General features: G+C 40.7%; 1 protein-coding gene across 1 annotated transcript in view; it reads right to left on the bottom strand.

Moving 5' to 3' along the window:
• The window catches only part of LOC102233331 (neural-cadherin-like), a 322632-nt gene that overhangs the window by 95795 nt on the left and 209232 nt on the right, over window positions 1–17605 (bottom strand). The window contains exons 25-26 of the mRNA XM_023332302.1: window positions 13272–13501; window positions 4029–4306 (exon numbers count right to left, since the gene is read on the bottom strand). Of these exons, the coding sequence (XP_023188070.1) occupies window positions 4029–4306; window positions 13272–13501 (508 nt within the window). The remainder of the gene's footprint in view (window positions 1–4028; window positions 4307–13271; window positions 13502–17605) is intronic.

The following is a 17605-nucleotide window of genomic DNA, read 5'->3' as shown; positions in this document are numbered from 1 at the left end:
AATCTGAATGGAGTTCCACCAGCAAAACGTTTGCATGCAAGTGTAAATTTGCGTGTGCTTGTGTGTGTATGCGTGGTTGTGTAGGTGTGTGCATGGGAAATAATTCTGGGATTAAGTCTAACATCAAGCCAGTGAATCATCCTGTTAAGGTCCAACAGTGAGCCGCATGCTAGCCCAGCCAGCCAGACGACCATCCTGGCCTTTTCACTCACTGCTTCTAATTAAATGAAGCCGAAGGTTAAAATTACCTTCTGTAAGTCCAGCGAAGAAAGCTTTGTGGACAGGTGTGATGGAGGCTTTTTGTTCATCTGCAACAATGAATCTTAAGCAGATGTGTGTGTGTGTGTGTGTGTAGGCCTTCAGTTTCATGTACTTGAAATTGTAATTCTGAAGGATAAAATCTGCTTATACTAAATCATTTGAAGCAGATATTTTCAGGTTATTTCAGTATTATTTTATGAAAACTAATTCCAAGGTTTCTATCTCTAAGCTGACTCATGCTTTCATTACTAGATTTCACACAGTCCATACCATTAGCATTTATCGAAGGCCACCAGTTACGTTGTCTCACTGCTGCTAAACAGCTACATTTCCTTTTCTTATTTACAATTGCGGCGTTAACAGTAATGCCACTGTGTTCAGATTGGTATAATCAGCTAATATGTTTTCAGGTGTGTTTTGTAACTCTAGAAATGATCATTTCTCAGCTGTATTCAATGCGAGTGAGATTTAGAACGAAATCAACAAGTGCCCCAACATTGCCTTGATCAGACAATAGAACGAAGCTGCGTCACATTTTTAAGGAACTTTTGCACTTTCCTCTTAAGCCAACGCCAGTGTGAGAACTGTTTCATTTCATCATAAAGTACAGTTTGCATTGCATTCATGCTGTTAAAGTTAAGAATGTGATAAAAGCGCAATCCCAGTCACTGATGTTGGATTTAATTGGTTGCAAAGAGCCCATCACTTCCACATCTGCAGAGCGGAGCCTGAGGATAATGCAGCGCATCGGGCTGAACGGCGCCGGCGTCAAACAGGGTCAGCGCGTTTCCTTTAACTCACCAAGACTTGAAATCTCTCATGTCATAAACAATATATGTAATTAATGATGCGCTGAAAGGTGTTTGCCTCACTCATGGTCTTGTTTACAGAGTCATTTATGCTAATAGAGACATTTAGTCTTTGGCACAAGAAGCGGCGTTATGTGACAGCTAACATCTTTCATCTAGGAGAGTGTGAGAGGTTTCTTTCTATTTAGAACACCAGGAAACAGAAGAATGTCAGAGTTGTACTTTGCCATTCATTTTTTTTAATGTTTTTAGTTTTGCACTAGGGAAGATAACTGTAAAGATAAAACAGGTCCTTGAGCCCCCTTGGTTATTTGGCTCAATCTTCTGTTAAAAGCTTTGAGATAATCAACTACGTTTTGAGAATCATGTAAAATTATTGGTTCAATCCTGTTTTTACCACTTTAAACACTGCCAAACTGAGCCCTGTTGTCTCTCATCCTGAGATAGAAACTTTGCAATGCTCTTTTAATTTCTTTACTCAAGTCAGAGATACATGTGAAAAACAAAACATCCTGCTAGTGCATATGTAACCCACACAAACTTATCCTATTAAAGCCGAGGCTCTGTTTAAAATCGTCAGTAATAACTGTAACCAGCAGAGGGCGGCTGACCTACTCCCAGTGTTTTGAGGCAAGAAGAAGATTTACAGACAGTAAGTCAGACAAAGACAGAGACTATCCACTATGCCACCACAGCCTGCCCCTCCATGTAATTATTTAATCAAAATAAATACACTAATGTCCCACCCCTACAGATAAAATAATTGTTGAAAGCCAAGATCCAGTTTTGAAATATTTCCAAAAGGTTGAAGAGGGAAGGGGCCTATAGATCAGCTCAAGCCCATGGGCCCCCATCCCCTGACATCTGGCCCTGCACACAAAGCATATGCTTACTTTGACCAGCAGTAGACTAAACCACCATCATTTTAGATTGAATCTTCAGTAGAATTTCATATTCTGCCATTGCAACCATGTTTCAACTACATCAGAGGTTGAGATAGCTAAATCCTATTGTTTCTTTTTTTTTAACTATTGTCTATCTTTTCCACTCTGAATTGCATGCACACCCCTGTCTCTGTGTGTGAGAGACAGAACAAACAACCTTTGTAACTTAGAACAACATAAACATATAATGTTGGTTCTGTTGACTTGCCAGCTGGTCTGCGGTCCGAACAACACGTTGAGGTTCACTGTCTCTTGTTGGTTCTTTGAAAAAGAATGAAACTTGCCAAGAAACGCTGTGATGACACGATGCAAGGCAAAACCCGGCCACATTTGAGATGAACTGAGTCCAACATGCAATCAGTGAGCGGTGATGAAGCTGCATTAGCAGCACCAGTCAAACTGGGTCTGGTTTCACAGCCACCAGTTCTCCTTAATAAACCATGGAGATATTCCACTTTCTGAGACACTCTTGTCTGAATGCAGCCTTTAAAGATGCTGAATGGTCCTGATGGCTGAGCGGCTGAGAGCCGGCGCTGCCTCTTCACTCACATTATGAAATGTTAAGGAATTCTTTTGTGTCTGCTCCTCAGTCTGACCCCACGAAAGCTGCGGGATCAGCAACGGAGGCTTACAACCGTCCTCATTTATTTACCATGCTTTTATCTAATTCCTAATGCCCCCGGCTTATTCCTCCTAATGGCCCTTCAGGGCTGCAGAGGGGGAAATGAAAGTGTGCAAACATCACTGGGAACAGCAGTGGAATGTGTCCAGAACTGATAAGTAAAGCAGCTTTTCTCTAAAGAGGAAATTGATCTCAGGAAAACCTTTATTATATGAGAGTTTTTCCACTCTTAATGAAAAATCTAAAAGTTTCATCCCAGCCACTCCTTCCAAAATAACTTGGAAATGTCCACACCTCTGATTTATGCTGTAATGGACAAGGGTCTAATGTGGTGGATGTGAAACATCCACATCCACCACATTAGAAATGTCTTTTTACTCCACTCAAAGTGTGTCATTCATTTTGACAATTATAACTATTTTAGGTGTTAATTACTCCAAGAGCATCAGAATTTATTAAAGAGACAGTAACCTGCAACTAAGTAGGACCCAGGATTTCCCCCAGTGTATTATAGGCCTGGTGGGCCTCCAGGCTTTACTTGTGCTCCCATCAGCCTAAGCATTGCTTACTTCTTTAAGTCTTTTTAAAATGTTTGCATTTTTTAAGATTTTATAGTTCTCTTTAATCTTTCAATAACACATAATTGTCAAATGATATTTTCAAATTTCCAACTTTAAACATTTTTTAATTCAAAACCACGACTGGCCGCTGGATGAATGACTGTCCTGGCGCCCAACCACACAGCTTCGCAAGTTTTACTGCGAGAAGCCAATCCAACAACATGGACAAAAACAGAGAGTGAAAATTAAATTAAAAGGAAATTAAATGGTGAGTGATGCCATCCCTGCATTAAATGTCCCTTACACTATTCCATACTGTGTCAAAGTCAGTCTTTTAGAAAGAGCCTCTAATTGGAAACATTTTCTCTTCTGCTGCAAATCATTTAAATAATGCAACCACAAAAAGACACCTAACTAAAGGGTGAACTAGTAATATACGCAATGCATAAAAAAAAACTAATCTGAGGATTGAGAAATAAGAACAAAGACTTGACCGACGCTGCATTCCCACTGATGAAAAATTTAGCAAATCGGAATTACGGAAATAAATTTGTTTAATTGAAAGCATTAAGAATTAATTACTCTCGTGATAAAATTATGAGAACAAAGTAGTAATACTATGATTTTATTCTCATAATTTTAACTTTATTCCCGTTCGACTTTATTCTTGTTATAGTACGACTTTGTTCCCGTCAATAAATCACAAGTTTACTCTTGTAATACAATTTTTTTCTTAGTCTTTCTTAGCATGGCCCTAATACTGCGCCGCAGAGTGATGATGACAGAGCAGGAGAAGTGTGCGTGTCGCTCCCTCCGGTCCTGAGGAACCCACCTGTAGCCGTGCTGCGTGTCCACGCACAGCCCTCCGTTGAAGCAGGGGTTTCTGGGATACGAGGCGCAGGGCTGATGGGACTGCTCCCGTCCTGGGCAGGAGCACACGGCCTTGGACTCCACCATGACGGAAACCAGGCTCATGGTGCCGCAGTCCACCACTGTGGGCGCGTCCCGCACCTCCAGCACGCTGGTGCAGCCGCCGGAGCCGGCGCACTCCGTACCGGGACACTCGTCCACCCGGACCTGGGACACGCTGACCTGCAGGAAGGACTGGAGCTGGAGAGAGGAGAAACAAAACCCAACTGGCGTGAGACTAACAACAGACATCATTTATCAGAGCTCCAGCAGCACAGGCAGTACTCTCCTAAATAAGAGCTGTGCAGCATTTTTCTTCTCCCCCTTTTTGACACTGATATGTTCTCTGGTTGTTATCACTGCAGGCAACACAACTTCTTCTTCTTCTTGTTTTGTTCTTCTATCTTTTCAGACTCACACAATTCCTTTGCACAGGCACCAACTACTAGGAGGGTGATAGTACAGAGACAGCGATCCCTCACCGACTGCCCACACACATACACACACACACACACAGCCAACTGTGTTGGATTATTGTATAAAGACAAAAGCAGAAGCACTGCAGTCTGGTAATGAACCCAGGTCTCTGCAGCGCTGAGAGAGTGAGTTCCACTTCTTCTTTGCTTGTTTTTCTTCTCAAATGTTGCAGGGAAAGAAAGAAAAAAGCCACCCACCAGAACGACATCATTCATTTAGACTCCTGCCGTCTTAAAAGTGTGGCTGGCCTGTTAGGGAACGACTCGACCTGTCAGTGCATGCAATGCAACAGCTGTTAAGCTGAAAGTGGGATTTGACTTTTCAGATTAAAAATGTTTTATTTTTGTTTTTTTCACTTGAAGAAAAAGTTGTAAAAGCCATAAGCATAAGACATTTGAATATACTTTATTTCAACAGGCAGTTTAAACTAGACACAGGTCCAATTATGAAAACCAATATAAGAATTTGGAGATTTTTTAATTTTTTTTATGAACAGATGGTGGGAATCTCCCAGCATGTGGGTTAAACTGTGACACAGACCGGAGATCTGTCCAGTTCTACAGCCCGGTTTCAACATGAACAACGGTCAACACACAGTTTAACCAGATATTTACATTCACTGAATAAAAAGACACACACACATTTTCTTCTCAGTGTCTGAAGGTAAATCAGACCAAACTTTTCTTGTTTTAACTTAGTTAAAATCAACAAAATTAATTATACTTGCTAAATGCCAAAAAATATATGCAGGAACATATTTTAGTATTTTCTTTGTAACTTTGACTGTAAAATCCTCATTTGACAACTACATTTTAAATTACTCAAGTTATCTTTATCTGATATTTAATTTTCCTAATAATCGGAAACTTTTAAGTGTGAAAAAAACTGAAAAAATCTGTAAGTGGCCACACAGCAGCATGTGCTGTACACTAAGCAGTCCACAGCAAAAAGAAAAAAAAAATCTGTGCAGTGGTTTTCCGTGCAATAGTCCGGAAAAGTGGGCTACATGGTGGTCAGGCAGGGAGGAATTTATGACCCTCAAGGTTGAGGGCAGCGATAACGCTGTGGAAGGGAAAATTGAGTGGAAACTGAGTGTGTGCTGTGTGGTGTACGCATGAAGATGTCCTGCCATTGGCTTGTAGAGGCCACACAGCACATGTATGTTTCCGCTGAGCTGACTTTAGGTGATAACGTCCACACAGACACATTCAGTGTGAGGAAAAAGAGGAAATGAAAGCAGGTCAGCTTATGCTCAATGTTCTGGACTGAATGGACTTTATGCAGTGTGAAATGACAGCGCAGGCTGAGCAACACTTCCTCACTCGGCTCTGCTGAAATAGCGACTATAATTGTGATAAGGGCTGTTTATATAGGTCACGCTTTTTGCTGACTGATGTTTTATACTAAACATGTAAGTGATATGCCGCATATTTGCTGATTTAAAGTGTTTTTCCCCCATTTGAGGCTTCCCTAAGTGTGACCTGCCTGCATCATTAATGTTTTTGCTGTCCAAGCAAATCAAAGCTGAATGTATTAATTCACTGCCTTCTTTCAACTTTGATGATGTGAAAGGAATGTGCAGCCAGACAGGAAATTAATTTGCAGATGAAAGAAGGCCATGTTGAACAAAGTGATTCACTCATGAATGAACTGTCGATAATTATGAAGTCGCTTAAATATGTATATCAATAAAACCTCTGCTCTTTTTTGTAGAAGACACTATTGACCAAGACAGAGACTGGAGACTCTCTGGTAAAGTACTTGACTTCTTCTTTGTTTCAATAGAAAACTTTTCATCAGAGTGAACAGAAGTGACATGTGGGGCAACACAAGGTTCAATCCTGGAGTTTAATAGCTGCTTCATTCTGATAGTTCACATTGTGAGAAGTAATGAGATAAGTTACCATAGCTACACAGATGACACAGCGCTCTATGTCGTCACCAGGTGACTCTGATCCCATCCAATCACTGAACAGACGCTTAGAACAAATCAGTAACTTTCTTCAGCTAAACAGAAACTAACCTCAAGTTATTATCTTTGGACCTAAAGAGGAATGATCTAGAGTTGTAGATCTAGAGTCAACACACAGCTTCAGTTATTACAGACAGAAACTAGAGATTTGGGCTGAAATCTGGGTGTAGTGATGAACTCTGACCTGAACCTTCAGAGTCACATGAAGACAGCTACAGAACATTTCCAGGGTTAAAGGACTAATGTCTCAGCAATATCTAGAGAAACTCATCCATGTGTTTATCGGTGATCACACTGATTACTGCAACAGTGTCTCACATGTCTAAATAAAATCAATCCTCCAGCTGCAGCTGATCCAGAACGCTGCTGCTGGTGTTCTGACTAAAACCAGGAAGCTAGAGCACATCACCCAACAACAGTGGAAAGTTCTAAAGTCTTTCCACTGAGATAATAGACTATAAAATACTGTTGATAGTCTATAAATCACTGAACAGCCTAGCACCAGAATACATTAATGATCTGCTGTTGCATCAACCTTCCAGACCTCTCGGGTTTTCTATTTTCTTGAAATTTTGATTAAAACCCCAGTTGTTTAGAGCTGCTTTTGATTAGTAGTATATAGATCATCTATCAATATATTTGATGCGTATTTGTTTGATGATTTTGATGATGACACTTGACAAAATGTAATGTTTGTTGCTGGTTTCAGAATTGGTTACTGCATTATGTCCTCATGCTGCGAAGCATTTTGAACCGCCCTGTTGCTGAAACGTGCTATTCTAATAAACTTAACTTGTCGGAGTCACTTCTTGATTGACGGCTTATGTTCAGTTTTTCGTCAAAAGTGAGCAGACCTCATAATTTTTTTTGTTTTTAATACTCCAGGAAAGCTTTCGGTCACGCATCAGCCAACTCGGCAGCAGACAGAAATCTGTTGATGTCATCTCTGGCTGTCAGCAGTAGAAACAGCAGCAGTAACTTTCAGCCAAGGCCATAGATTCAGCAACTAATTGATTTACCAGCAAGTCCTGCTTTGTGGTGCAGTCATATTTAAATCATTAAAGTAGCTTAATTGTCTCTAAAAAGCTGCCTGTAGGACAGGTGCGAGGATGTAGACACCCTGAGGTGTAGAACGATCTCTAAATGTTCTTGGATAATTTACACACTGTCCATTTGGAATTGTGTTGGATATAAAAATAGTAGAAAAAAAAAGGGAAATGGATGTTTGGTTGCTTCTTCTTTTGCTGTTGCAATGTTCCTCAGCAGTACATCTCATACTCTAAGAGACTCAACCCACACACTCCAACTGTAAAAGATTAACTGTACAGCTGGAGGAAACTTTTCTACAACAAAGAGGTCATTGGCTAACATCCATTTTTTAGTCTGTGTTCTGTCCATTAAACAGTCACATCCAATAAATTAGAATATGGATCCATATGCAGGTCGCAGGTCAGATTAAAAGTTCGGAAATAACGTCACTGAAGCAGGTCATTAATAAACTTTACATGTAGCCCATGGAAGATAGTTTTTATTGGTTTGGTGTAATATTCTCATTTTAAATGTCATATTTTCATTAGCTGTAAGTGGAAAACCATCATAAATAACAGAAAACACACCCATCCATCCATTTTCTAACACCCTTGCCCCTTAGTGAGGCCAACGTTCCGGGCGAGACGCAGGGTCACCCACTGTCGCAGGGCAACACAGAGACAGGACAAACAACCATGCACACACACTCACACCTACAGAGACAATTAACCTGACAGTCATGTTTTTGGACTGTGGGAGGAACCTGGAGAACCCGGAGAGAACCCACCATGCACAGGGAATCAAACCCAGGACCTTCTTGCTGCAAGGCAACAGTTCTACCAACTGCGCCACTGTGCAGCCCTTTTCACACACCCACTTGTGTGTAATCAATCTCTTTCATGTGTTATTCCTTCCTGAAATAAATGGACTTTTCCATTCCATTCTGTTCTAATTTAATAAATTGCTCTGTATACATGGATTCATGTTTCTGTGACACAAAATAAGGCAGCAGAATTTATCCAGTCTAATTCTACGCTTTGTGCTCTGAACGATGTGATGTTTTATTATGTATTTCACATTATATCCTAATATCCTAACCTGGGCAGCGTTAATTAACAGGATGAACATCAGTAACATAATTTTTTATTTATGTTGTTTTTTTCTTCTTTAAAGAATCAAAGTTTAATGTCAGGTAAATAGATTTGGAGTGAGAGCCCAGAGGGAACGGACCAGACCCAGTTCTGAGCTCCAGCAGGCAGAAACAGAAGGACGGAGAGAATCTGGTCTTCTTTTTTATATCAATCTACTTCTGAGCCATTACTGGAGAACTGAGCACATTAATAATAAACACTGCTTCATCTTCTGCACCGCTTTCCTTTCGTTCCATTCCTCCCCCCTCGCCACGCTTCACATCTCATTCTGATCAATGTCTTCTCCAGAGAACCTGGCTGAATTCAGATGAAATGCTCTGTGCTCTCCTCACAAATCACACCTGAAAGTTTCTACCTCTGTGCTCTCCCATCTTTCTCTTCCTCAGTCCGGGCCTGTCTCTCCACGCAACTCTCCTCCTCAATTTTTATCTGCGCACGTTTTTCCCCGGCTGCCGCTCCACTCTTTCTGTCATCCTTGAAGATAGCCGTATGAAACGGGAGGAAAGGCTGAAAGGCTGAGGGCTGACTGTGGTTATTCACCTGAACTGACCAGCGCAATCATAACCAGGTTTGACTGTTTCTACCCCCTAACAGACATGCAAATGCAAACAGTGTGTGGCTCATCAGCCCATCCCAGGACACCAGCTCCGCCTGCGTGTCTCTGGGCGGCGGAACGGAGACAATGCAGCCTGGGAGGATGACCTCCTGAAGGCTCACGCTAGTAGGAGGTCAGGCGATTCCTCAGACTTCTGAAACAAGAAATTCCATCTGACAGACCTCGCTTTGTATGGATATTTCATTTAAACCTTAACCTGAAAATTTCAACACTAAAACTGGAGGAAACAGATACAAAAGCTTTATAAAGCCATTGATGGTGAGGAATAAAGTTTGACTCAATCCCACTTCCAGTGTCTAAAACTATACACAAGCAGATCAGGTGTCAATTAGTTTAGTCACTGATTAATCATTAACTCAAAAAAAAAAGAAATCAATTTGCTGAAATAACATAGAGCAGTAATTAAGCCAAAGCTCTAAATATATACACATATACTGGAACGGTCAGTGTTATGGACTCGACACATGGAGCAACAAATGACAGCAAAATGTGAACATCTTGACAGCAGACAGTAACAGAAGTCTCATAGGAAATGAATGGAGAGGGACATGGATTAATAATTAAACCGAAATCACTTCCTTTAAACCTTCCTGAATAGAATAAAACCTGGAAAACTGAGAATCTTCATACATGTTGGGTTTGAAACAGTTTTTTGAAAATTTGAATACAGTGGCGGTTTTTGGTGTGGGCAGTTGCCCAGGGTGGCACCGGTAAAGGGAGAGGCATTCAAGAGCTAGAAATAAATTAAATATATTTGTCCTCTGAACAAGTTTGCTACTAGTTGTATGAATGTGTAGTGGAGGAGGTTTCCACTATATTACCTGATTTCTTCTACAAAGGGGGAAAAAAGGTTTGGGTTTACAATGAATTAAAAATCATTTTCTGCAAAACAGACTATTTCATTTGCTTGATTTCAGTTTTTCTCTTCAATTTCCTTTTGACTCAACAATTTTGACAAAAACATGGTGGAGCTTCAGATTGCCATGAATAGATGTTACATTAATGAACACTTAAATTGGACATATTAATACAACAAACACAAATAAGATGCCAACGGTGTTCCAAAGGATTCCACGATTTTACAAGACATCTCTGCACTGAACAGGTTTTTACACCAGGGCTGCTTTGAAAACTTTTTCTTTTGGGAACAATATATTTGAGTGTTTATTCATGGGCACAGCTTTTTAGTTTCACTTCAATTTTTGAGGCTCACCGTTCACTTTAAAACAGATAATCTTACTAAAAGTTTTAGTAAGATTATCTGTGTCTAGTTTCTAGTGCAAATATCGTACTATTAGTTCCACTAGCACATTATTTCTCTTGTAACAAGACATTTTTTTCTATAAGTGAAATAATACGGCATTAGTGGAACTAGTATTCTTTTATCAATGTTAAGGAATTATTGACTTAAAACAAGGGCATACATCTTATTTTGACTTATTTCAAATCTACTAACGTATTTACATTAGAAATTTGAACTAAAATATTAGGTAATATTTGTGTTTTTGCAGTGCAGCAGTGGGGTTCTTTCTCTGCCAGCCAGAGGGAACCTGGAGGATGAAGCTGGAGCTCAATATGCTACACTGCCACAGTCAAATGATTAAGCAGACAGAAAACCTCATCTATACCGATTCTTTCCATGAACTATTAAATAGAACCCACAGAGAACAACGTACCGTGTTTAACTAATAACATGTATTAAAATTAACTGCATTCTTTCTGTAGATGCTTTTGAAATCAGCATTTAAGTTCACGTGCTCTGCTATGGCTAGCAGATCTGCACAATCTATTAGATGTTAATGTTAACAGCTCTCTATGAAGTTCAGGATGCGTGTCGGCACGGTAACCAGTCTGTTCAACTCAGAGAAAAGTTATTCCAGGTCTTCTTTGCGGGCTGCAGCCGGTCAGGCGGATGCAACCTGTGCGTGGCCAGCAGCAGATCTGGGTCATCACTCAGGTTCAAACGGTCTCAGACGAATCCTCAGGGAGAATTACCTGCTGCTGCTGGCTGAAAGGGCTGTTCTCACCGCGCTGCCATTCTCAGACGGGGATGCACATTCAATACCAGCACTGACCGTTGTGCACTTTTGCAGTCAATCTGCTTTATGCTCCTAAAACTGTTTCCTTCGCTTCCCAGTTGTGGACTGACACGCACTTAAACAAAAAATCCACCTACTACCGTGTGGTTCTCAATCAGGTGAAACGACGGGACGCTCTAATCCTGTTTACGTCATCGTCTTGTTTACGTAACTGAAATGAAAGTCAGAGGAAATATGGATGATCTGTCCGGAAAAGAAAGGAAGTGAAAGACTACATGTTTTACAATTTATCTACTGCTAAGCCCTGATATACCCGCTATGTGTTCTTGTCTAGTTTGGGAAGAAAACAGCAGCACAAAGTCAAAAATGAGTGTTTAATTATATAATATAGATGTTTATATATGTACAAAATCAGTCAATAGAGGCACTTTGCTTTTCAAACTTTTTATGGTTTATTTGCCACTTTTTTATTATTGTTAAATGCAGTTTTCGTCCAAATTTCTTAAGTGAGAAGTGCATACATGAGCATGATTGATCCTATAAGACCCTTCTCCTGCCTCTGATTGGTTGTTTCTGATCGGGAGCAGTGTACTTCTGCAGGTGGCTGTTGGATCACAAGGAGGAGGCAGAGGAGATCGTTTGTTTCACAGATTATCTGTCTCATGTTCTACTGTCAGAACAAATGAAGCCTAGGCGCAAATTCAAACAGGAAGACTCTTTTATCGACCAAGTCCCAGCTGATAAGGACCTTCATTCATGGCGTCCTTCGTTCTCCAGCCGAGCTCAACCCACCACCACCCCTTCTCCTCCATTTGCCCGGTCCTGAGGCCCGCACCCTTCTTCAACCTCCACCACCAGTGCCGGGCCCCGGGGGATGACGTTCCTAACAGCATCGGGGATGCTCATCTGAAGCCTATCGCTAACGCTGCGATAACCGTTATCCCCAGCCGGGGCCCGAGCGCCAAAGACTTTAAATTCTGTTTGTCAATAAACTCTTCTAACTGTCTTCTTATCTCCGTCTGAGTCTCTCCAGATTGAAATGACAGTTTTGATAAATATGTAAAAAATATTTATTTTTACAAGACTTACCTACTGCAGCTTTGAAGGAACTACTGGAACAGCAAAACTGACAGACAGGAACTTACTTTATGCAACCGAGGGCAACAATCAAAATGAGTAATAGATGAAAAATCCTCCAAAACATATGCTCTCTTTAAAACGAAGCAGACAAAACCTACCATTACTGCCCCCTGTTTGACGGGAGGGTGAAACTGTCAACCAGAATCAACAAGTTACAAATGGAGCCACATTTACTTGAACCCAAACTTCAAATAATTATTCCTGTGTGAACGAATTCATGTTTTCTTTTTCCTTTCATTTCAATGAAGTGATCCTTTTCATCTCCCGATTGCTCAACATATAAACTTTTTACCGCATTACACTGACATGAGGTCCACCCAAACAAAGTCAGTACCATGTGTAAGTCAGCAAAATAAGGTCGTGGCCTTTGTCAATATGGTAAAAGACACTTTGACACTTGCAGTGGTTGGAAATCAAACCAGCAACCTTGATGGCTGCTACAGAAGCACTTTGCCAGCTGAACCGCAGCGCCCCGCAGGTACAACCGCAGCTCCAAACAAACATCAGCTCAAACAGAGAGCACAACCCCGCTTTTAAGGCTCGGTCGCACCGACACCCACAGGTGGAAAGTGCACTTACTCGGTGCAGTTGACTAGATTATGTGAGTGCCACTCAGGAGGCAGAGCTGTCAGCCCATTGAGAGCAGAGACCCCGACAAAACAATCAAGCTGACAAGACTTTATTGTGTTTACCAGGACTGTCGGCATGGATGAAAGCCTGCGAGACGTACAAAGTGACCTACCTTTTGTTTGTGGGCGGCTAGGTAGCCGTGCATCTTCTCCGGCTGCAGGAAGGAGGGGCCGGCGCTCACAGCAAAGCGGACGTCCAGCATTCGCTCCTTCACGTCCAGGAGGCTGAAGATGTTAACTTCCCCTGGTGGGACGGAGAGCATCTCTGACAGGAAGTCCACCAGCAGCTCGTAGCGGCTACGCTGCTTCCCTCGGAGCTCCATGAACTCCTTGGCAGTGATGTCTGTAGAAAGCAAATAGGACGAATGCATTACTGGTCTCCAATATTTTTACACATGTTGTGTGTCATAGTATTTTTGTAACAAAAATATTTTTGTTATGCAAACATCAGTATTTTATTAGCATGATATGAGGTAGACCATTACTAAGTAGTGGTAGTATTATCAGTAAAATGGACAAAAGTAGAAAATGTAGTCAAGATTATTAACTAATAAAAATCTAAAAAACGTTTGTTGTGCACATGTATTCGGCACACCTCTATGTAGAACATCTTTTTGTAGCCTGGTTAAAAGCAGCTCTTTGTTCTACGCTGTGATTCGTTCAGAGGTTCTGGACTGAGAATGATTGTTCCTGGAGGTGTGGACTCTGTTGAAGTTTTAAATATTACCCGATTGCTGATGTTTTCCCATGATGTATGTAATGCGCCAGTTCCATGTTATGAAGCGTAGCAGAAATTGCCTGCAATTTAAAAAAACATTTCCCTTTGGGATTAATAAAATATATTTGAATTTGAATTGTATAGACCCAAAATGGCAGACTACTACCCAGTATTCTAAAACACTCATTGTTCAGACGTCTCCTGTCTGTTCACTGATTGGCCTGTTTGAGATTCTACCAGAGAACCCCAGTTCAGAAAATCCATGATGATGTTAATCAGTATAGATATGAATTTATTTTGGTCAATTTTACCCATGATGCTCTGGGTTGTAGTCCACTTCCTACTTTTTGAGCAGTCTCTGGTCTGCTCGCCGTTCATTTAGACATTCAAACTGCACCAGAGTTCACTTGCACCAAACTGAGTCAGAGGTTTTTAGGCAAACCAGAGATTGCCCTTTTGGTCCCAATGAGAGTTTGATGGCACATTCACACCTTTGCATACCAACCAGACATTTTAGACCAAAACTCTAGAGTTCTATTAAAGCTCCAACTTCAAAAAAAAAAGAAAGAAAGAAACTTCTCTAATTATTTATCTCCTACTTGTTGTTCCATATCATGCAAATGCTGCTGTTTACTCTCCAGCAGCAGGATCAGGTGTGTTGTAAATGAAAACGAGGATGGCAGGATGATTAGGTCAGCAAGAGAAAGGAGAGAGTCAGAGTCGGAACATTAGGAGACAAGACTGGAAGCTCAGAACCGGCTCAGCGGATACAGCGAGAGGGATTGAGGCAAATGTCAACTCCCATCAGTGGGTCCACAGGGAGAAACAAGGACATGGGCAGACAGAGACACAGTCAGGAGGGCTGGGGGAAGAAGGATTGTAACTCCTAATACAGAATGTCAGCCTTTGCACCTGGCTTTGATCCAACCTCACAACACACTCCTGCTTTCTCCTTCCCAGCGGCTTATTGGAGCCGCTGCAGAGTCTCTCTCCTGCCTGTGGGTTTAGCATTTACACATGCAGGTGGGAGGGGAGGGGGGAAAGAAATATCCTGTTCATCATTGTATACTGTTGTGAGGAGTAGAGTGATTAAACAGTGTGAAGCTTGGAAAGTTTATTAACTAAAAGTAGGAAACCCAGCAGAAACGTTTAAAGCCTGCGGTGACGGCCAAAGCGAGGCGTCTGCAGCATCTGTACATGCAGCTCAAACAGGATGTGAAGCTACGTCTAATATATGGGCTAATTCTACATAGATTACATCTTAATCAGCATACTAACCACTAAATAGAACTTAAACATTTTCCAGACACCACAGCTGAATTCCTGCCCAATGAGAGACGTGCTTGCTCAGATCAAACTTCCAGCCCAACCGCTTCATTGTGTCTTCTTTTCCTCCCTGACTGTCTGAGGAGGAAAAGAAGGAAGAAAAGCTCACATCTTTATTCTAAATAGGCGTGCAGTAGACTGCAGCGTAACTCCTTCACCAATAGCTGCTGATTTTGCATGTTCACCTAGAGTATCAGTTGTCAATAAAAAGAGATCGACTGCAAATCCAGTGATACCGACGGAAAGAAGCTTCACAAAACAAAACGTGCCAAATCCAACGTTAGTGTTTGATGTTGCTGTGATGATGATGACGACTAGCTGTTTCTGTTTTTAGCCAATCAGATTTATGGCAAACCTGGTGTTTTACCTAGCCATGCACTTTTTGGTTTTTAGTATCAGTTTAGTTCAGGGTAAAACAAGAAGATCTGCAGCGTTGTGACCTTCACAAGATTTACTTTGGAACTATGTTTGTTTTAGTTCGTGTTGTTCTGGAATAATGACAGCATTAGTTCTGATCTGTTCTTACTTTTTAAAGATTTTTGTTCATATTTTCTGGTCGAGGCGTTGCATCTTTGGGCAGATTTTTTTTTTCTGGTTTTGGATGCTGAGCAGATAGAAAGGCTTTTGCTCTTACTTTCATACACAGATTAGATCTAATTATTTTTACACCAGGCAGATAAAGTTATCAATAAAGTAAAGGTTAATTTTATTTATATAGCACATTTTCAGCAACAAGGCAATACAAAATGCTTTACAAGAATTAAAAGGAAATACAAACAAAATAACAAACCAAAGGAAAGAGCAAAAGAAGAAAAATAATCTAATGTTGATCTAAAGTATATAAGCCAGGTGCTCCTGTTCAGGGTTGCTAGATAAGTATCCTCTGTTCTAATTGCATTTCTGGGTTGGAAAAACAGGAGTCTAAAAAGTAGTCTAAATATGTTGATCCAAAGTATATAAACTAGATAAACTAGGGCTGGTAGATAAGTATAAGTAAGTGTCCTCTGGTCTAATTTATTTTCTGTGTTGGAAGGATAGGAATCTAAAGAATATATGGTAGTTTTTCTGGATTCTAGGTTTGTTCTAATCCCTGTCCTGGGTTGCTAAATAAGTAAGTAAGTAATAAGTAAGTAAGTAATAAGTAAGTAAGTATCCTCTGGAATTCTGGGTTGCTAGATAAGTATAAGTGAGTATAAATTTGTTTCTGACTCAAAATTGTCAATTTCTAGAATTCTAGGTTTTTTTTGTAACATTGCTTCAGCCATGATTGCATGTCAGAAAGGAATGTGTAGAGATGCAGAAAATGTATTTTTAATTTGACTAATGTGATTAATTAAACAGTTCAACCATCTCCAACTGTGATGTTCTTCCCGCAGAATAATTCTGTCTTAGTGTCGACTTGTGTTAGACAAGTGGGAGAAGCAAAGTGAATTTCACTTATTATTCCAAGACAGATTGTTTTCCTTCTTTCTTTAAATTGAAGTAACAATGAATTTACTCTGGAGGGTGCAGAGATGTGAAAACAGACAAAAGAAGAATTTGATCGTCTCTTACCCTGTTGCAGAATAAGACTGAGCAGAAATCAACTTTGCAAACTGCAGAGTGTGTAATATTATTGTCTCAGCCTGCTGTACGCACTGAATGAACCGCGTGACTGTGGTTTTATATGTGCTCGGTCTGTGGGGCCTGGACATCTCAAGGACTTTTTGTTTACTCTATTTTTACCTTTCTATCAATATTGGAAAAGCAAAAGAGAGAGAGGGAGGAAGAGGATGAGAGAGAGACTTAATCCCAGTCAGGCAGATTTAACTAGTGCTTTCTTTGAGCTTCCTTATTGCATTCCACATTTGTTCTTGAAATGGGATTTAGAATGTCAAGAAGGGTGTAAGTAATGCTATAAGTAGAATATTTTCATAATCCCCGGCACTGAAAATCAATGAGTGTTTACTCTAAAGCTCCAGAAGGAAAAATAAAATCCTGGAAATGGCTACAGTTAAACATTATCCGTGCACGCACGCGCACACACTTATGCACACAAACGCAGAAAAAATAATAAATTCCGGAAGCTTTCTGTATCCCAGGATGCTCGAGGAGTCATTAAACCTACGTTCTGCTTTCAAAGGGCAAGTTTACCATTTTCCTGAAATGATTACAGACTGAACTGGAGGTTAACAGGGTTTGAGTGACTTTAGACAGCGTGAGCACACAGGTGTCTGACACCTGAGCTTTCTGTCTTCTAATCTATGCCACTTGGCTACAACAGATGCCCTATTAAACAAAGAAACATTAATAGGTGACTTCTTATGGAAGTCAGTGAAAAGTTGCTAACGTGCCTGATACTAAGAGCAAATTGAACAGTGGAAATATAAGTTTCACTCATGAAAATGAGTGCAGTGTGAAGGG

Source organism: Xiphophorus maculatus, chromosome 4, assembly GCF_002775205.1.
Source record: "Xiphophorus maculatus strain JP 163 A chromosome 4, X_maculatus-5.0-male, whole genome shotgun sequence".
Taxonomy (NCBI): domain Eukaryota; kingdom Metazoa; phylum Chordata; class Actinopteri; order Cyprinodontiformes; family Poeciliidae; genus Xiphophorus; species Xiphophorus maculatus.
This window is presented reverse-complemented; position numbering and strand designations above follow the sequence as displayed.